The sequence below is a fragment of the Rhipicephalus microplus genome, chromosome 10 (genome assembly GCF_043290135.1).
Source record: "Rhipicephalus microplus isolate Deutch F79 chromosome 10, USDA_Rmic, whole genome shotgun sequence".
Lineage (NCBI taxonomy): Eukaryota > Metazoa > Arthropoda > Arachnida > Ixodida > Ixodidae > Rhipicephalus > Rhipicephalus microplus.
In genome coordinates this window covers 15,841,118-15,863,047 of record NC_134709.1, presented here as the reverse complement: position 1 = coordinate 15,863,047, position 21,930 = coordinate 15,841,118, and the positions used below count along the sequence as shown (strand labels likewise).

The window sequence follows — 21,930 nt, the reverse complement described above, 5'->3', positions numbered from 1 at the left end:
GAGCGTTCAAACGAGTATTGTGGTGCGTGAATGCATTAGATATGTTGTTACTACCGTGATCTTAAAAAAAAGGCAAAAAAAAAATTCTATGTCATGAATGTTTCAGCAGCGCTTCCTCTGTTTGAGAAAAATAGGGAAGGCGCTAGTAAACAACGTTACTAGAAACGTTGCTAGTAAATATATTCCAGGCACTGTGGTACACTATAGTGGTGGTGGTAGTAGTGGTTAGAAGAGAAAGGCACCTAATTTCTGCAGCCCAGTCGGGAGCACGGCGCAGTGCCTACACTATTGTGCCTAGCAATGTATTTCTATGCCATATAACCGTAGTTTTCATGAATGAAGTTTTTTCCTTCCTCTATGGTAGTTTCAGGTTCATCGGCTTGCATTGACTTGAAGCCGGTTACTTCGTCGGCTGCGCCGCCGCGCGCGCCATCTTATGTGACGCGGTTGAAATCATCCGCGGTCTGTTGCATTGCAACAGCGACAACAAACTTATCGTTGATCGTTATTTACTACTTCACACAGGCCTGAGCCAGGATGAGTGGCGGTGTCTACGGTGGAGGTGAGCCCGGCGTGTCGTCCGGACACTCCGATACATCCTTACTAAACTTTCGCATCGCCGCTGCGCACAACGCCGGTGCGCCTACGCTATGGCGATCGCATTTGGAAACAGCATGCGGTGGTTTTTGCCAAGCTCATGAGGCCGCCTTTTCAATTGTGACACTCGCTTAAGTAGCTGCATTGCTTCGCCGAGTAGCGCAGTCCGCGTGATACCACTGCTATACGCGCCAAGGCAGCCTTATGGCACGTTGCCGCTCATCCAAAATAGTCATCCAATGAAAGGATCGCCGATCGAAAAGTACTAGCAGCGCTCGGAGATACCTATATGTGGACGTCTAAGACTGCGTTAATGTTCTTCACCTGCTCGTTTGTTACGTGCTGATATGCTTAAACGACCCGCCGCAGTGGTTTCGGTGCTTGGCTGAGCCGGAGAGCGCTGGTTGGAAGCAAAATACTAGAGACCCCCGTGCGCTTAAACTTAGGTGCACCCCAAGTGGTCGAAATCTCCGGAGCGCCCCACTGCGGTGTTTTTTAGTCATGTCGTGGTTTATGGGCATAAAAAACCAACAATTATACACATGTTTACACGTAAGATGAAGGTTCATGTGTCTGTGACATGCGGTTGATTCGGTTGAGCAGCGTTCTACATTTTTTCCATCAGGTACCATGTCATCGGTATTCCTCTTCTCGGATAACGGGCTTCGCAATTTTTTAAGCCAGATACCGAAATATATTCCGATTACTTCGTAAAGTTTCTACCTGTAACAATTCTTCACTTTAAAAGTGTACGCCAGGATGGCTATACTGATATTTTTCATCCTGAGGACTTAAATGAAACTTGTACGAGTGATGGTATGACATTCATACCCCTGCATTTGTAAGCACAGCTTGATCTCAAGCATTTGCTCCAACTGGAAACCTGTAGCATTCCCTTCCTGACCGATAATTATTACAGCAGCCTTATCCACAGCAGTCAATAAGAGCGTTCAGTCCACCAGAAGAGCGAAATATGATGAATCGGCCAATGTGCCATATGAAAAACACCTTGTTGTTTGATGTCAAGTTGGTCAAATTGACAGTAATCCTTTCAGGTGTGACGTACCTTTAGAACTTTCTGTAAATGTGCCACATTTGCACATTTTTGAAAGGCACCCAGTATTTTATTGCAACAAAGGTTATAAACTATAACACATTGATTTAAATGTTTTATAGCCTAATTTTCGGTTTTGTTTGTTTTGGGCACAGAAAAATTATACTTCGAACTTGCCTTGCAGAAAGCAGTCTTGTGAATGGCTCGTCGAGCATCGTGATGCCTTCAGCAAAGTAATCATATGCAAAAGTACACATCAGCATGAAATGCAATGAAGACACGTTTGTAATGCAGCACGTTCACTTCATTCAAGTCTCGATGTATCTTGTCTTGTCGACACAACCAGCGAATGCAATTTGTGTACACCAATGCAAACATACAAAGGGTTAATTAGGTGAATATGCTCGCTTTTCATATTTTCAGATGAGGTCGGAGCCTTGGTCTTTGACTTCGGACACTACTCCGTGCGAGCCGGATACGCTGGTGAAGACTCTCCAAAGGTAAGTGCACATCCAGTGGCATCCTGTTTGCAGTCGATACCGGTTATGAAGGACAAGCTTATGCTAAAGAAAAATAGTGTTGTCCTTTAGTAGTAAGAAGTCGTTGGAGCCAGCATCTTAGTATGGCAACTTGGCTTTGCCAGGGCAAGGACGAATTGAACTTTATCTGAATACCTGTTTTGTTAAGGCGGCATTAGTTCTACTACGTGCACTTGTCATTTCACTTATTTTTGGGTTTTAATATATCGGGTAATTGTGCACAACTAAACTTGCCTGTAATGAATCTAAGCAAACCTTCTGAATGTGCTCATGGATGCCCAATTCGTATCGCCATTTTGGAAAGAACCGAGGAAAGCACATATACCATAAACTGTATTCAATTGTATTCGAACACAAAATATTGTTACAGGATGACGGAAATATATGAAGGACGTGTGAGAGTCGCTCACCAACACGTCATAGTTCTCCAGACCTCCTTTCATCGCTTTATTACATTATAAAAGGGCGAATGTTGTATTTGCCTGGAATTGCACCCTCGCATAACTCACACTGATAACTCAATAGTATCTGAATTTTTTCAAATACTGCAAAGACTTTTGCGACAGACCTTACTAATACTTGCTCGTGAAGAGAACAGGATACGGCAAGGTTATTTTTGCATCATATGCGGTTCCATATTAAGTGCCATGAAGTACTTTTCATGTTGAATTCAACTTCATAATAATGAGGTGCAAAACTGTTGCTTTCTTTCCCCCTCCCCCCATTCAGGCAGAGATTCCTAGTACTGTTGGAGTCATAGAAGAACTACTGGCTGATGGACCTGACACAGAAACAAAAGACCTCGGTGCGTCAGCACCGGCTCCTCAGAAGAAGTACTTCATTGACACGACTAGCATTCATGTTGCAAGGGCTAACATGGACACTGCCTCGTTTCTCAAAGACGGCATGGGTATGTTGGCACTTCAACGTCAGCTCTTTCTGCGAAAAATTGAATTTCGATCATAGTGGACACAGATACGCAAAGTCAAAATATGAAATACCATTTTTACATGTAAGCTTGTAACAAGTAATACCCTATGCATGTAATTACAGAAACAAGTTTCCTAATATTTGTGAATTCCTTTTTTGCAAGACCAAAATCACCACACTTGCCACGAGAAGACTTTTGGTCAGGGAGATAATGCTCTAAAACAAAATGTTAGTGACGATGCCATCTTGAAGTTCCAGTATTAATCGCCTTGTCACCATAGATTCTAACAGCACCTACTAGGGCCTGCGTAATTAATTGCTTACCCAGTGAGCATTTACAACCTGCAGGGTCCAGAGATATAGCATACCAAGGTTCAGGATATCTCATTGAACCAGAGTTGCCAAAATACGAAAAAAAGCTGTTTCGAATCATTGACGTTGCGTGCAGAGATTTTGGCACGAAATTTAATGATGATACTTTTGACATTGATTTTCTGTTCTATTAATAAAACATATGGTGGTGAAACTAACAAATATAGTTTTCAGAGCATTTCTGATCAGTCTAAATTGATTCATTGTTAAACTTTAGTCTATATTTAAGGTAATTTCTTGTTGAGTTTGTCGTCACTGATCAGTCTAAATTGATTCATTATTAAACTTCTACATTTAAGGTAATTTCTTGTTGAGTTTGTCGTCATCGTAATGGGTTTGACTCTGCCATGTCAATATGTGACGGCTTTCACTGCACACTGGTGTGGAGAAGTAAGGTCCGAGAAAGCGATGAAAGGCTCATTTTTGCAGACTGCATGAAGTTCTCCAAGTTTGTAGGCAGTTTCAGTTCAAGTGTATGGTTCTAAAAAAATGTTCTCAAATAAGTTATTTTAATGCATCAATTAAATTCTGATAGATAGCTATGCCTTTTGTAAGAACACTCAAAAGAAAAATTATTGCCCTTGCAACATAAATAATTACCCTTGAAAAATGTTAACAATGCCACTTTTGCTGTGAGAGGATGTTGTGTCAGAAATATTTCAGAAACCAAAACCACACAGGCAGAAATGATGGAGTGAAATTCTTGCATCATCTCGCCATGACACCGCAGTTTTCTACTGCTTCTGCTGAGACCTACACTATGCCTCGTCTGGCTAGTTTCTGGAAATTTCGTCTAGCCTGCGTGGCCAAAGTGTGAAAAGATGCCTTGAAGCCTGTGACATTGCACTGTCGTACAGGTGTGTGGGATCCAACATAAAGATGTTAAATGAGGGAATCTCAGCTTCATGTCTCAGTTTGATAAGGAGCCTATGGTCACTGGAATAACTGAAGTAGAGCTCTCAAAGATTGGATATATATCAGTCTAAACAGATTTCCACTTTCAGGAGATGCCATTTTTCTGGACTTTGATGGCCTTTCAGTTACGCATGTAGCATCGAGCTTACGACCACCAGGAGAAGAGTGTGGGGCCTTGTTTCAAACATTCATGGCCATGCATATTGTTGATAAAATGTGTTCTTCCAGTTAAGGGACGTCATAGCCACACGTGCGCTACACACTTTCTGTTGCAGTTGAGGACTGGGACCTGTTCGAAAAAGTGCTGGACTACACCTACAGCCGACACGTCAAGTCCGAGCCACACCTCCATCCTGTACTCATGTCTGAAGCATCGGTATGTCCAACTTGGTAACAGTTTTGTTCAGAAGAAAAGAATGTAACGGCTGGTATGTAGTCAACTGTAAATACAAGCGTACGGTCATATTCATAATGTTGCGCCAAAAATATCAAGACGGACACAAAGAATGATACACCACAAGTGCTACTAACAACTTTAATGGAAAAAAATTGAAGGCACACATATCTTCCAACCGTCCTGTCGTTTTTCGCGCTACATTATAAATGTGATCCGACACCGACTAAGTCCAGCAACAAGTCCTTCTACGAACATATTGATTGCATATCAAAGTGAGGTATTCGGATGGCTGGTTTTGCATGATTAAAATAATGCGTGCTACAGTTACTGGGACATCAGAAGTTGGAGAGGACACATACTATGAAATAGGCACGACAGTTGCTAAGTGGACACAACATTGTGCTTGTCGTTTCCACTTTGTAATGTGTGTACTCCTCGACTTCTTATGTCCCAATACAACTGTAGTGTGGTATATTAATTGTGGATTGCATAGGGCACTCCAGCCACTGGTTAGAGCAAGCGAGGTCATATTTCAGCAAGTCGGGAGCCATGTTTCTAAACGTGATGGATTTACTTCATGTACAGCTTTATGAAAGGTGTGCTACAAAATAGCAATCTTAGTTTTGACATTTTAAATATTTCTGTTATTTTACACTGCAGTAACAACTTGGCTGATGCTGAATGTTGCTGTATATATGCGTCTCTTAGCCTGCGTGACTCGTCTCGAATCTCGATACTGTATAACAAGCCTGGATATAACGAAATATCAATTATAACAATGTAAATTAAGAATAGTTTTGCAAAGGCTATAGTGTTATAAATACACCTTTATAACGAATTCTCGAGTATAACAAAGTTATTTCCTTGTAAGATGCAACTCGGTTTATATGAGGTTTCAGTGTATAACCTTTCTGGTTCTCAGCAAGCTTGAATAGCAGCACAATTGGAATGCTGGTAAGGTGCAAGTTTTAAGCGCTGAAGTAAATTTTAAAATTTGTTGTACTAAGGCCATATAAACTTGTAAGAAGTGTTCCAAACTTATGTACCAAAACAATGTGCTTGGACATATAATATCACTTAATGATGAAGTGTGGCTTCGTGACAGGGCACATTTTCCCTCAGTAGGCAGCTTCACAGCGCAGTGGCTGCATGCTTCAGTCAAGCTGTTTTTTCAAGTGGAGTACTTCCAGTAAAATTCGTCCATCATTTGTTCATTTCTAATATTTTAAAATTTGGGAAATTGTAAAGTTGTTGAAGCAAAATGAAATTGTCTAATATTTTTTTTGAATATTCGAGATTCCCAAATATTTGCACAGGGTTGTGCATGATGCTTACATGTGTATGCATGTTTACAGCTTTTACTTTGTTTCTTTCTTACTTGAGGACTTTAGAACTGCATAGGTTTCAAGGTCACGCACGCCATTTATAATTAATTCCACTAAGAAATAAGGACATCAGTGAACCTCAGGGCGACAGCAAACACCAAGACATCTATCAACCTCTCAGTTTTACTGGACACGTTCAAATATCCCGACTTGAATAAGAAGTAGAACTAATCGAAAAAAGAGTGGGGATTGATTGAGAGCTTATTCCTTTTTTTGACACAATCTAATGAAGCCGACGGACAGTGAAACTAAGGAAGGTATTGGGACATCATTTGTATGCTTTAACTCTAGCTAAGTAGTTATGAATGAAAAGAAATCAAAGTGGACTAAAAGTGAACCCGACATAGCCATAGACTAAACCTACAACTATTGAACAGTGCCTCTGATTCCCCGCCACTCGAGTATAAAATCGGTTGTCCGAAGGTTGTGGGTTCTGCGTGGACGGTTGATTTTTAGTCCATTTTGATTCCCTTCCATTTGTTTCATAGTTACTATGCTACAGCTAAAACATACAAGTATGTCCCTTGTACCTTGCTTCATCTGTTGGTTGCATTAGATTAATGGTGCCTGAAGATTTTGTTTTCAAAATCTGAATTCGGTGTGCTACACCTCAGCATAGTGCATGCAGCGCCCGAAAGGAAGAAAAATTCTTTGGCGGAGATGAAACACTTACGATATTTCTCGCAGTGGAATGCCCGAACAAAGAGGGAGAAGCTCACTGAAATAATGTTCGAAAAGTACGGCGTGCCGGCATTCTTCCTCGTAAAAAACGCCGTCTTAGCAGCGTTTGCGAATGGACGCTCGACCGGCATCGTTGTCGACAGCGGAGCCAGCCAGACCTCGGCCGTCCCTGTGCACGATGGCTATGTTCTGACACAAGGTGCGATTTTGTTTTTTAAATCCGCGTTTTATCTACGCTGTAGTCTTCATTCCTGCCGCTCCTGCAAGGCCTAGTTGCCCAGCTTTGCACACCGGCTTCTGTCCTTAATTTGATGAGCTGATTTGTTCTCATTGCAAGTTTGCAGAAACATATAATCATTTCCGTCTTCATTATTCAGTATGGCATGTGGTCAGTCGATCAGCGTTATTCGTATGAAAAGCATTAATAAACATCTTGATGACTGGAGAGTCGGTCATCATCTCAGATAGGGGTGCAATTGAGGCTATAGATGGTTGATAATTGTCAAAGGTGCATAAACAATGGACAGGGACATAAGTAGTGAGATACTAATGTTTTGTCACTTTTTATTCATTTGTGCACTGTTTAGGCACTGTTTTGACCATCATCACGAACTCAGGACATGTCCATTTTGATTGATTCATTTATTCATTCATTGATAGATCAACTAGCTCTGCAACAACATTTTTACTGCCTAAAACAGGTGTATTGATTTCATTGCTGTGTGAGCTCTGTAAGCAAGAATGTCTAGCATTTGATTCAGTGATGCACACCAAAATATAACAGCTTCTCACAAATTTGAATGAAAGCAAAGCAGTGACAAGCAAAAACAAGTACACTCCTGATGTTATCAAGGTTGGTCAATGGTAGCTTTCCTGCCAAGAACCTGTCTTTGTGTCCTGACAACAATGAGCCTTTTTGTCAAAACATTGGTTAGGGTTGACATGCCTTTTCCAATCTTTGCTGAATACTTGAAAGCCTCCGTGTTCTCTTTGAGTTCTGGGTGATTTTGGATTCTCTCTATGTTGAAATAAAAAACACGCTTCACTATATAGGGGCAGGAAGTGATTTATGTCAGTTAATGGCAATTGAAGTTAAATATTCTTGGTGTCTCTCACAATCGTATGTGTGGCTTTGAAACGTTGAACCCCATTAATTGTGAATTTCAAATGTGTATTTCCTAACGTATCTGCTGCTTTTACTATTCTTAGTTACTACACCAAGTAGCTAGTGCATTTATTCTTGACACCATGCCTTTTTGAACATACCAGCAACCACCGATTAATTATAGGAATGACAGTGTGCGCTTTTTAATATTGCTAGAAACAAGTAATCATAATAGAGTGCAATTGCTTTTTAGTTTACATTTCAGGCCTGCCACTGTGCACTTGGTGTCAGTGCAAATGCTCATGTACTTTTGTGTTGTATCGTCGCTGTCTCATTACAATCAAACCCACATATATTTAACCCACATATAAAAGATTACTGTGCACGTCAAACACTTGTAAATCTCCTTGAGTACATTTTTGGCACAAATATTTTTCATTTTGAATTATATGTACATTTATATAGAACACTTTTGTGATCACCTTCTGATTAGATATATCGGGGCGCAACTGCAGTTTGAAATGATCACCCGCATAGTGGGCATCGGGACCGCATAGTTCTGCAGCTGTCATGCCGTACTTAGTAAGCACTGCATAAGAGTACCATTCTCACTCTTTCCAGCTGTCGTCAAATCGCCGCTGGCCGGCGACTTTGTCACCATGCAGTGCAAGCAGTTCCTCGAAGAGCAGGGCGTCGACATCGTCCCAACGTACATGCTGGCCGGCAAGGTATAATGTTGCCTAGGCTTTTCTTTTGGTCGCTATAAGTCCTCTCACACAGCTGTAGTAGAGTGTGTGCCAACAAAGTCTCGTTGGGTTTCTATCTGATTATTCCTGTTGCATGTTTACTCTTCGTTTCGAAATTCAGGCCATCACGGTGAATGACCGCAAACAAGAAGTATAGTTGGATACGACTTGGGAAGTCCATAAAGGCCTTGTCCGTATGACCGAAGTGTGGCAGCTGATCCCCTTCGCGAAGAAAAAGATGGTCCCGGCTGGGCTAGTGGCTGTTCGGCTCATGTCATACTGGAGAGCGGGCCCGCACTCCAGCATGACATTGAGAAGGAAATGCCGGGGACATCTAAAGCTGTATTCGACTATAGAGCGCAAGCTCGGTTCACGTGTTTTTGCTCGAGATGTCTGGCTGAAGCACCTGTCTTGTTTAAGTTCCAGCAGTGTCATGACCTGTGTGTTGTGGGTAATCATTTTTACTTTGTGTTGCCTGTAACAGCCTACTGTCGACGAGCTGCGACGGCACAACACTTACACCCACTTGCGCAGCCTTTTCCACCAACAGCGCTTACAGTAGCACGTTTTCATTGAATATACACTCAAACCTGAATATAACGAACTTGGATATTACGAAATGTCGGTTATAACATAAATGAAAAGAAGTCTTGCATTAGATGTAGTGTCAGGAATATATCTTTATAACGAACTCTCGGATATAACTAACTTATTTTTGTGTGAGATGTAACTTTGTTATAATGAGGTTTCAGTGTAGTCAGTTTATGAAGCTTCCATACAGTGAAACAGAATCAGCATTGCCGCTTATGTATTGTTACCGATTGCCAACCTTTAGATGGCTCTCAAAGGCAAACGTGAAAAAAAAAAAAAAAAGCACCAGCAGGGCACACGAGCTTTCTTGCTGATGTGCTCAGGTGCCTTGTGCAGGCACATTGTTACAGTAAAGAATTGTGTGGAAAGTGGCTGTGAATGTTGGAAGAGACTCTCATTAATGTACATTTGATCCATGTGTCCAGATGGACATTATATGCTCTATTTAATAAGCTTCACACTTTCAGTTGGTCCAAAAAATGTACTTGACATTTAATTCCCTAATCACCTAACAGTAATAAATAGTATTACTGAATAGGTTTTCTATAGTTTGCTGCCTTCCTATCAATGCATTATGCAAGTATTGTTGCATTTTGCATGTAATCGCAAGTGTAATCATATTTTCTATTTTCTCAGAGGGGACATTGTTAAGCCATGGTTGTCTATAAATGTATGAATGGATTTTTACAGCTTTTTACCCCCCGAGGGTGAATTTCAGTTTTTATCAAAGTTCACCATTCTGTCCTATTTCTCCTATGTCTGAACACTTCTCCTTTTTTTTTTCTTAGAGGGAATGGTTGCCTTTTCTTTTTCCAGCATCATCCTGCAAGCTTTTGATTAAGCTACAGCTTATGCTGTTTCGTTCATGTTACCAAAGTGTTGTCACTTTCAAAGCACTTAGCGAAGGTTCTGGCATTTTACAGTACCTTCGCGAGTTTGCTGTCTGGTTTGCTAACCCACCACAAATTATGTGCGCTTGTCACCTAGTCACCCTAGTAGATTTATGTTTACTAGTACACAAGAATTCTTTAGGAACCTTAGTTTACCTCTGTGAGGTAAACCGTTGGAACACCTTTGCAGGAGGCCGTCAAGGAAGGAGAGACGCCCAAGTGGACGAAAAAGAACAATTTGCCTGAAGTGACCAAGTCGTGGCACAACTACATGGTCAAGGTGAGATGCACTTAGCCTTCGAGGCTCAAACTCGCATTGCAGTTACTGTGTAGTGTTTAAGCGATGTTTTTCTCTTTAAATAGGATGTGTAATTGACTCCTGCGTGGTGTAATATAGTAAGTATAAAAATGAATGTAAGCATAGTACACATCATGCACAATATGAACATGCGGTGAACATATACCTGTCCTGAATTTTAATCGTAGTAAGGATATCAACTTTGTGATAACAAGGCCTGACACTACTTTGCATAAAGTAGGCCCGCATGACAATGTGTAACCTTAGGGCACCCTATCGTGGTATTTATTTTGTGTTGTTATAATAAAAGCTGGGAAGTACCTCGTTATTGGACTAACCTTATAGCATTCCAAAAGGGCGAGTGTTTTGTCACACGAGTGCTTGCCATGCGACATTGTGTCGCTTTGCTTTATTGTTTGTGTACCAGCCCCCCAAAACATGGCATGGTTATTAACTGTCACTACAAATGTGATAGTGTAGTGTCGAAATCGGTTCCTCCAAATAAAAAGTCTTGTGTTGAACCCACTGTCTGCACCGTCATGACGTGACAGTATTGGTTACCTTGAAGAAGGAAAAGTAAATTATAGGCTTGTGCGAACTTTAGATTTGAAGCAAATCCGAAGTGAATTGTGGTATCGTCAAATAATTAATTGAATTCAGATAGTATTTATCACAGTTATAAAGAAAATGAGCATATTTCTTATGACCCTAGTAACTCGCACGATATTTTTTTAACGAAGCATGTTCAATTACATTCAATTACATTTAGTGGTTCAAAGGCAAGTTGAAGCAACTTTGAATAGTAGCAGAATTCAATTTTTGGTGGAATGCTAGTGATAACCTGTAAAATAAGTTACGGTTTAAGCTTTACAATACTGAGAGTGTATAAGCCAGCATAACAAGCATTTAAACAATAAAACTGATGGATCCATGTGAGGGTAATATGTAGTGCAGATTTTTTTCTGAATATTCACGGCTTCACACTCTTCTACTGCAGTGAAACCACCTTTACCAAGGATTCCATGTGAATCAATATACACTTATGTGTTCATTTCTAATACTTTGAAATTTCTGATAGTGTAAATTTGAATAGAGGAATTATAATATTGTCATATCTATTCGAATAGTCTAACTGCTCGAATGTGCACTCAAGCCTTGTAAATATGAGAGTGATCAATAACGTGGACGGGAATGGATGACATAAAACAATGGCAATATCATCAAGCTGGGTAGTCGCGTGAAGGACTACCAAAGGGAGGCAATTTTTCCATTTTTCAGGAGGTTATCCAAGATTTCCAGAGCTCCGTTCTTCAAGTTCTAGACTCTCCTTATGACAAAGAGTAAGTTGCTGCTTCCATGAAAACCCACAGTTATTCAATCATGCAAAACTGCGTTCCAAAATTGGAAGCGTGGCGGTTTAGGCTAGTTGGTATGACATGACGATTGATATAGCATGAGAACTTCTTCTTGTCTCTTTGTCGTCGTTCTGTTCTCGTGCTATAACAATCGTCCAAATATGGGACACGCAATAGGCCCGATTTTGTGGGAGTTAGCAGACTGTCACGCCATCTGGGAGCGGCGACACCAAAAGAAACAGTGCGTTTAATAGCTGGTGTGCTGATCAACATGTTGCGCAACAATCTGCACACACCCGATACGTTGGCCAATGGCGCGTCAGGATTTCGATACATGAAGCTTATAGGGAGTTTTGCAACTCATATGATTGAATAACTGTGATGAAAGCCTTTATGCGTGGTCATAGCAGATATATTAGGTGCTGTCTTTTGTCAGAGGAATTTCAATGTATGTAAATTTAAAAAATCTAAATACCAAGTTCTTTCGATGAAAGCTCCTCTGCACTGCACGTGTCGAACTATATTTCGTTTCATTCATCAGGTGCAATGCTGTGTAAGCTAGAAACAGTTTTTGCAGTCAATGCATTCACATCAAGAAATAGTTCAATAGTTTTGTCACCCATAATGTGATTTTTAATTTTTTTTTCTTAAAAGGCTTTGTAATAAATGAAGGTGCCTTAGAAATACTCAAACCCCATTACTTATATGCCTGTGAACAAGTTTCTCTGGATCGTTTAGCGTCTCTGTGTTTTCAAAGTGTGGCCTCTGCAGTTAGTTGCGTTAGTGCGCAGCCAAAGCCAGTTGCGGAGGCCAGGTTTAGTATCACGAAATCAAAGTGTGAGACTCGCTGATTTACACACCTTGCTGACCGAACCTCGTGGGTAGCGTGAAAAACATGAAAGCAAGCATAGTCTCGAAAGTGTTGATGTCTATAGTGCATTAGGATGGCTTCCCCTCTGCAGAATTAAGCAGACATATTGATTGCGGTAAGCCAATGTGCTCATTACTTTTAGAGGCTGATGAGTATACCACAAGGCCAACAAAAGAGGTTTTATTTTCTAAGCGCCTTTTTTGTTTTTCCAGAAAGACAGCTGAAACGGCACACACAAAATCTGAAGACATAATTTGTATTTCTTGGATTCTAGCTGATTTATTCATTTATTTTGTCTCTGGTATCAAGGTCCACAAAGAGTGCACTTCTCTTGCATTCAAAGGGTGGTGTACAGTTGGAAATCACAGAATTTTGTAATAGTGCTGTTACACAATCCTCAGTCTCTTGTGTGTGACTTCCACATTAAAGGTGCATTCTGCAAAGTGTTCTTGCATGACGAACGCTTGTGTCCTTAAATCACACATGCACTGCTTGCAACGAATTCTCACTTTTGCAAATTGACTCGGTTAGCACTATTTGATGTGGCAGCAAGTCAAAAGTTTGGGTAAACAATACACCAATACATTTTAGGCATTATTCGTAGTTTGCTGAGTATGCTCACAGCTACAGGTACTGCTATATTTTTCAGTCCTTGGCTGTAACCTTTGTGTCGCCTACTAATCACTGCTAACTGAATTAGGTAGTAGGGCTCAACTTGTAGGTGCAGCTGTTTTATTCATAACTTGAGCAGTTATAGTAGTTATCGTACGTTGGGCGCTCTGTTGCATGCAGGATGACGTGATGTTTCGTGCGCATTCAGGAGTTTAAGTAAGGAAGTCTTGGACTGTTTGGTTTATTTATCCCCCCCTCCCCCGCCAAATAGTTGTTGCAATTAAATGGCATGTCTTATGTACGCATATCAGCCCTTCCTCTTACTGTGTAACCACTACCTCTGCAGTGGTTCCCAGAAATACCGAAGCACCAGATCAAGATTAACAGAGTAGCATTGTGAAACTTGCAGTTCATTAAACATGACCACCGTAATCTTTGAACTTCGTGCATCATTTCTAATGATCGTTGACCAAATTCAGCTTGTATGTGTGTATGTATGGGTGCATGTATGTATGTATGTACATGGGCGATGGAAAGCAAGGCGAACATTGTGGCTTTTACATCTGCTATTTCGTGCTTCTTTTCAAGCGGCTGTGGGATGGATGGTTATAAGAAGCCATTGCAGTCATCCATGATGAAATCAAGGATTTCACTAGCATCGTTTTGTTGCCACCAAGGACGTATGGTGATGAAAACACCGTGCTGCCCTGTTCGCGTTTCGTTCTATCACCACTGCACACCTCGTTGTAACAAACTTGCAGGTTACACCAAAATACCCTCATTATAGGCAAAAATTCATCATAAATTTATATTCATAACACTGTGGCAAGACTTGTGACTTATATATCATAGTGACATTTACTTCATTACAACTGATAATTTGTTATATCTCTGTTTGGTACATCAAAATATGAGTGTACGTATGTATTATGTAAGCATGCATATTTATTTTTCTCGCTCTGCCGATTGTGTACCAGGACAGTGGAAAACATGCCCACAGTGCATTACGAATTCCCCAACGGCTACAACCAGGACTTTGGCTCAGAGCGATTCCTCATCCCCGAATCTCTCTTCGATCCATCAACAATCAAGGCAAGTTGAGCAGCCCTAAAAAAACCACTGGACATTGTTGGCCAGTGGAGACCGATGACTCATCATGATATGTAGCAACAATGGCTTATGCTTGAGGTCATGCCACTGATTGGGAACTTCTTGCTCCAACAGCTTTCATGCGGCACCTCTGGAAATGCAGAGCTTTGCATTACTGCTTCATGATAACAGCATGTTTTTTTATTGACCCAGAGGACTAATTGAAACCGTTAAATTAAAAGATTTGGTTCCTAATCAACCTTTGTATTTATACCTATTGCTCCATTTTTTATTTAATTGACCAATTTTAGAAATTTTACGAAATTTCCAAAGCCTCAAATAAGGAAAATGGAGCTTTTCCCCTCAGATTCTATTTTATTTAAATTGGTCCTGTGTGGCCTCACTAAAGCATTTAAAATATTTTCAATAGAAAACCCTCAATCTTTCGCCTAATTTCTATTTCACATTTATTTGCATTTTAATTTGTTGTTTATTTTTTACACTTTTGCAGAGTGCACCCGGTCAGACTATGATGGGCGTGGCGCAAGTGGTCACAACCAGTGTCGGCATGTGCGACATTGACATACGGCCCGTAGGTGTATTTCAATTGACCGCCTTTCAATTCATTATGCGTAACATTTCCACCTGTGATAAAGTAAGACTGCAATGACATGAGCCGTGACACTTTTTTTTTAATCGTTAACCAGAGTTTGTACGGAAGTGTCACAATCACGGGAGGCAACACCCTTCTGCAAGGTTTTACCGAAAGGCTGAATCGTGACCTGTCTGCCAAGACTCCGCCTGTGAGTCGAATCTCCTCGATGATTTGCTTAGAGTTACTCATTGAATGTTTGTGCTGTAGGCTCTGAACACTGTTTGTAGGCTTGTGCGAATAGTACATTTTAGGTTCAAAGTGAATAGTGATTTTGGTCAAATAATTTCGAATCGAATTTGAATGGTATGTAAGACATATGAAAGAATGGGAATATTCATCATGACCTAACTAACCTGCACAATCTTTCTTTTGAATTGAAATAGGGGCTGTATGCAAATGCTTTTTTTTTTCATTCAAAGGAAGTCGAAACAACCTTGAGTAGTAGTTTTGGTAGGGTGCAAGTGATAACCTGTAAGATACTTAATGTTTGAAAATTTATTATACTTGGAGCATATAAGCCATCATAGCAAGCTTAATAAAATGAAGAATTGACCTGAGGGTAACCTGTTCTGTTAAAGAGGTCCTGCAACACTTTTTCAAGTAGCCATGGATCGAGTAAACATGCTTGTTGCTTCACGAATTCACCGCCACATACTTTCTAGAATCAGTCCGGTATGAGCGGAGTTCTCAAAATTTGTCGCACGCTGCAATTGCTTTCTCTCTTCTCATCCCGACGAATTAGCTGGAAGCTAAGCGGGGAGGAATGGCACGGCGAAAGAAAGTACATCACACGCACCTCGTGATCTTGAGCACCACTCTTTTTTTTTTTTCGAATACGTGGTCTTTCAGTGCGATCGCGCATGTTCTTGTGGACAAGCAGCGGCATCCCGTGGCGGCCCCAGTAACGACGAGTGCATTATGCTCAAATCAACTAATAGCTGTGACCAGAGCCGTATATTTCTTCTTGACTGTGACAAGTGATTTTTGAGCTTGTAGTGTCATTTACCGAGAGAAGAAAGCAAATAGCCTCGACTACCGATTGGTAGCGTTTTCTGACCATGCTCAGTAAGTGTTGCAGGGCCCCCTTAAATTTGAAGGGGGCTTCGCAGCAAAGCGAATTTTCCCTGAATAGGTGTTTTCACGGTTTAGTACACCGACATTCTAGTGAAACCACCTTTACAGGCGGGTACATGCGGACTAATATACATTTATTCGTTCATTATGAATACTTCGAAAATATTCGATAATTTCAATTCGAATCGAATCAAATTTGCTCAACTATACGTTCAAATATTCAAAGCATTCGAATATTCGCACAAGCCTAACTGTTTGCAAATGTCCGCTCATCGCGCGAGGTATAATACAATAGTGCATCCTGCTCAGCTCACGGTGGTTTTGAATGACGAACTGTATTGTTGAAGTAAAATGATTTCGAAACATTTTTTTATAACCTCAATATAATAAGTGATGGGGTTCAGTGTCCCAAAACTAAGATGTGGTTATCAGGGACGCTGTAGTAGAGGGCTTTGGAAATTTCTATTGCCTAGGTTTCTTTAATGCCCACCCGTACCCAAGTACACAGGTCCCAAGCACTTTCTTCTCCATCGAAGATGTGGCTGCTGTGGCTAAGATTCAATACCACGACCTTAGTGTCAGCATTTGAGCACTGTGATCATTTAACCACCGTGGTTTGTATGCCTATAATGTGGGGTGGTCTGAAATAATGCCTTGCGCTGTTTAAAGAAGCGCATAATCTCAGCTGCTGTTAGTGGAGGGCAAGCTTTTGCTCAGCTCTAGTGGTTCATTCCTTCAGGTCACTACCCTGAGCATTATTAATAATAAACCAGTGTTCTCTTTTGAATGGCCCTCAGAATAGAGCTACTGTGTTATCTGATGTGACACAACTACTTTCAGAGCATGAGGTTAAAGATCATCAGCACAAACGGAACTGCCGAGAGGAGATTTGGCGCCTGGATCGGTGGATCCATCCTGGCATCTCTGGTGAGCCCGAGCCCTTGTCATCTACCTATGCAGCTCTTTCAGACTGCTTTCCCATTTTAAAGACACGCTAAGGGCGAATGTAAAGGAGACGAGGGTAGTTGAAATAGCATTTCAAGTGAGGGAATTTCAAACTGCTCCTGGATGCTCTCGGCGCAGCCGAAGCCCCCTCGCTCTGCCATTGGATGACGGTGCTACCACTCCCGTTTGACCAGTTAAACACGCAATCTCTAACGCATTTTCAGCATGCTTTCGAGTGCTCCTGTCCTGCCAATGAAATTTGCCACTTATTTCTCAATGTGCATTCGCACCTCATTGCAACAAAGTTGCATCTTATGCCGAAAATAAATTTGTTATATCCGAAAATTTGTCATGAAGGTATATTCCTACCACTATGTCTATTGCAAGACTATTCCTTGTTTACTTTGTTATACCTGATATTTCGTTATATCCAGGTTCACTATATTGAGGTTTAAGTGTAATAGTGCCGTGTATGATATTGAAGATATACTCATTCTCAGGCATTGATCTTTTACTTTGAAATAAAATGTTATTTTGCTTTAGTTTCTTTAGGTGCGCTTAACCAGGTTTGGGCATCATAAAGTAATAAATTCAGCGCGTGGATCATTCATTGGCAGTTGCGAAGTATAAAACGGCCGCTTGGCATGAAAATGGTTGAGATTTCTATGCGAAGGGCAGGGCTCATTTCTTTTTAACAAACTTTGCGTCGAGCGAGATTTGAAGTCATACGCTTTGCTACCACTGAGAATCCATGCGAGAGCAAACTAGTAAGGAAAGGACAAAAACAAGAAAGGCTGGCATTTGTTATGTGAATATTGCACAGTGCCTCGGCTGCGGTATTCAACAGACTACTGTTAAACGAATCCTACAGGCGCCAGGAAAATGTGTTTCGCTTACCGAGACATAAACAGGGGCGCAGAGTTCAAGTGCAGAACCAAGCCTATTATAGACAGTTCCATTCAAGGAGAGATGCGGGTCAAAAAAGCGAGACTTTTTTTTTTTTTTTCGAAAAAATTCTATAATGTGTTTTGTATTCCTGTTGTGTTCTAAGGTAAAATGTTTTCAAATGTTGTTTTCTAATGTAGCCAGAAGCTTAACGTACCATGTTTCAGGAAATTTTGTAGAGAAAATCTCGGTTAAAAAAGAAAAGACGAAACCACATTGAAATCTGCGACATTGCCATCTGAGATTTCGGCAGCAAATGTAAAAGTGAAATTTTTGTATTGATTTGGTGATCCAATAATGAATTCATGATGATGAAATTATTGACACTGAGGTTTTTATTCTAGTACAATTTATTAGTACACTCAACCCTCAATATTACTAACCCAGCTATAATAAATTATTGGTTATAACAAAGTAAATGAATGACTCAGCCACGGGTACAGTGCTACAAATATGTTTTATAACGAATTATCGGATATAGCAAATTATTTTCGTGACAGGTGTGACTTTGTTATAACAAGGTTTGAGTGTTTAGACTAATTTGATTTACTTTAGTGTGCCTTTGCATCACTTGAAGCCTTCTTCTTGCTGTATATCTGGCTCTTCTCTCGGACTGCATTGTTTACCTGCTGCTTCCTTGATTCCAGGGTACGTTCCAGCAGATGTGGATTTCTAAGCAGGAGTACGATGAAGGCGGCAAGTCTCAGGTGGAAAGGAAGTGCCCGTGAAGGTAAAGGAGTGAGCTCCTGGAGATTGAGAGAAAGAGGAACACTTAAAGGCAGAAGGATGTGCCACCCCTCTCCCCCTTCCCCCATGTTGAACTATTGTGTTTCATTTGTACATACTGTAGACGACCCGAGATTGACACCATTTCGAATAAAATGGTTCTTTCTTGCTGCGGAGTGCTCACTGTGCTAATACTGTGACCGATCGTTCAGTAGATTGAGCTTGGCATTCCCCAAAGCAATGTGGGGTCTGGCAGAGACAACGTAGTTGAGTGCTTCAAGTTAATTGGCAATAAGTACTTCCTTAATCCGTGAGGGGTGTGGAAAAGTGTGAATTTGCACCCCCAAGTTTTATTACATTGCAGTCAATGCATCGAAGCTGATATATATAAAATGAAGACCAGCTGCCCAGAGTCATTTTAAATAAGATATGGAAATAGTCTTACTTCATTTTCATTTAATTTTTATTAGCAGCAATTATACATGCTGACTGCTTTCCAAAACATTAACTGTGTTGACTATGCCGTGTTTTGTACCAGTTTTGGAAATTAATTGCCTATGCCTGTGTATAGTAAAGCAACAGCAGTAAAATGTGGATGTGGAAGTCCTTTTAATGAATATGATTTATGCTAGTTCGCACCTGACGGCTTTTATTGTGGCCGAAACCAGCACTGCGGAATCGAACCCACGATCCCAACCCTAGCCACAAATGGCGCAGCTTCTGAATAGCCATGAATAGTTTCAAAACTTCAGACATTGTTTGGAGCGATCAATAAACTGCCTGCCATTAAACTGATCAACATTTCAACATAAGATTGATGATTTGCATCACTTTTATGAAGGAAGTAGAAAGCTATCTTGATTAACCGTTTCTTTTTTAATTATTGTGGTAAGCTATTGTCTGAAGCCCTAATTCTGTTGTTAAACTACAGTTAGGCATTGCCATAGCGAAGCAAATTGTATTCCTGTTGAGACTGACGAATTTAAAGTAGCGTTTTACTGGAAATAAACTAAGCGCAAGAAACCACTCGAGTTATTTTACAACGAAGGTTTGCTGATCACTACGCGCCTACATGCTCGGCTGCTGACCCGAAAGTCGCCGGTTCGATCCATGCTGCGGACGTATGATTTTCACAGTGGGCACTACTTTGAACTCGGGTAAACATAATTATCCACTCTATCGAACTATTTTCGATCACGGCAGTGCTTTATCGTCAGTGAATAGGAATATCTACGGCTACATCGAACAACCATTCGGCTTTTTTTCCCGGAAAGGGTGTTTCCCGTGTATTTCGGGGAACGGGCAGTGTGATTTGGAAGACGTCACGGGTAGCGAATAGAAAGTTACTCGGCCGCTGACCCGCAGGTCGCGGGATCGAATCCCTGTTGCGGCGGCTGCATTCCTGATGGAAGCGGAAATGCTGTATGCCCGTGTGCTCAGATTTGGGTGCACGTTAAAGAATCCCAAGTGGTCGAAATTTCCGGAGCCCTCCACTACGGCGTCTCTCATAATCATCTGGTGATTTTGGAGCGTTAAACTCCACATATAAATCAATCAAGCGAATAGAGACTACTGCATGTCATCACGTGTTTTCCAACCGCGATTCCTCCTTGTAGTGTCACCGGCCCGTTGTGCGCGAACGGAATTAAGTTCCACTTCTGCTCTCCCATCATGAATGCAGATACGCCAGGGAAGGGCAGTGGGGGGAGGGGAGGTCATACCCTCGCCTCCTGAAATTTTCAAATTTGCTTGCGTAAATATGCACGCGCACACACTGACACATGCACGAACATACATAATTAACATAGCTGACCCCCCCCCCCCCCCAAAAAAAAATCTCACCACGCTATCGGCTCCCATTGTTAAATTAACGCCAAATTGAAGCAATCAACCGTCCTAAACTGATAGATTGTAATGTGAAAACTGTAATGTCTCAGTCGTTTTTAAATTTCGCGCCAAAACCTCTGCGTGTGACGTCACACAATTCGAAGCTTATTGTTTTCGTATTTTGGCGACACTGGCTAAACGAAATTTCATAAAGCTTTGTATGTTGACTTTATGGCCCAATCAGAGAACAATAATTCAATTTCACCGATAAAGATCTTGATCGATAATTAAATGGTTTGCGGTAATACAGAAATGGCGCTGCCTCCAACATTTTCTTTTGGGGCGTTTTTTTTTTTTTTTTTTTTTTTGCTTGCCAACGCTGTTAGCAGTAAAGCGATCGGCGCGGAGAGGGCCCTTTCGGCGGCCGGAATGCTCAGTGTGAACACGGCCTAAAAGTGGCGTTTTCGGTACTGTGAAAGTGTAATTTAATAAAAGCGAAAAATCGTTTTTTCTCTTTATTTTCCTTTAATGCGGCGGATAACCGTAAACAACAAAAAACCCAGCTGCCACATAGCAAGTACAATAACTTCATTTTTTAAGTTGTATATAGTGCCACGCTCCTTCTTCAAAAGTGTGGCAGCTTGGGCTAGTTGGTATGGCATGACGATAGTTATAGCGCGAGAACAAAATGACGACACAGAGACAAGAAGGTCGTGTCTTTCGTGTCCTTCTTGTCTCTGTGTCGTCGTTTTGTTCTCGCGCTATAACTATCGTCCTTCCTGAAGTTTTGTTACCGCCCCGCTACACTGTCAGTATTGTGAGCGCAAACCGCGCCTGCACTGTTCGAGAAGCTTGAGGACTGTAGTAGATCGTTTTGTTAATATTACGCCCACTTCGCAAACATTACAGATTATTCGAGAGCCTGAGTGGCCGCTAGCGATAACGCTGGAATATTCGACGGCACGTGCATAAATGCCGGCGCGCTTCACCGCTTGTCAGTTGATCGACTGTCTACGCTCACTGTGCATCGCTGTGATCGGACCTTCCGCTATGAAGCAAACGCACGATTTTGGGTAAAATGTGTTGATACCATAAGGCAAATTAACGAAATAAACAGAAAGTACGCGGGAACTCTACGGCATTTCCTGCTTGAAATGCGGCCACCGGGGACCGGGATTTGATCCCGCGACCTGCACTATAGAACACCGCAACGGGCACAAACGAAGCGGCGTGGGTACTCGTCATTGGCCCGCTAGATAGAACTTGCAGCAGAATATTTTTATAGAGAAATAATTTTCAACCGTCGAACTACTGGCGTTGAGACGTTTCTC

General features: G+C 41.3%; 1 protein-coding gene across 1 annotated transcript; it reads left to right on the top strand.

The window, feature by feature from the left end:
- Positions 1-407: 407 nt before the first annotated feature.
- Positions 408-18,944, top strand: Bap55 (Brahma associated protein 55kD). The gene is made up of 13 exons (XM_037431736.2): positions 408-562; positions 2,075-2,151; positions 2,920-3,100; positions 4,683-4,783; positions 6,877-7,069; positions 8,597-8,703; positions 10,393-10,482; positions 11,779-11,840; positions 14,316-14,430; positions 14,939-15,019; positions 15,135-15,230; positions 16,997-17,083; positions 18,694-18,944. The coding sequence occupies exons 1-13, from the start codon at positions 538-540 to the stop codon at positions 18,772-18,774; spliced, it is 1,296 nt and encodes a 431-aa protein (XP_037287633.1). The 5' UTR covers positions 408-537; the 3' UTR covers positions 18,775-18,944.
- The last annotated feature ends 2,986 nt before the right edge of the window (positions 18,945-21,930 follow it).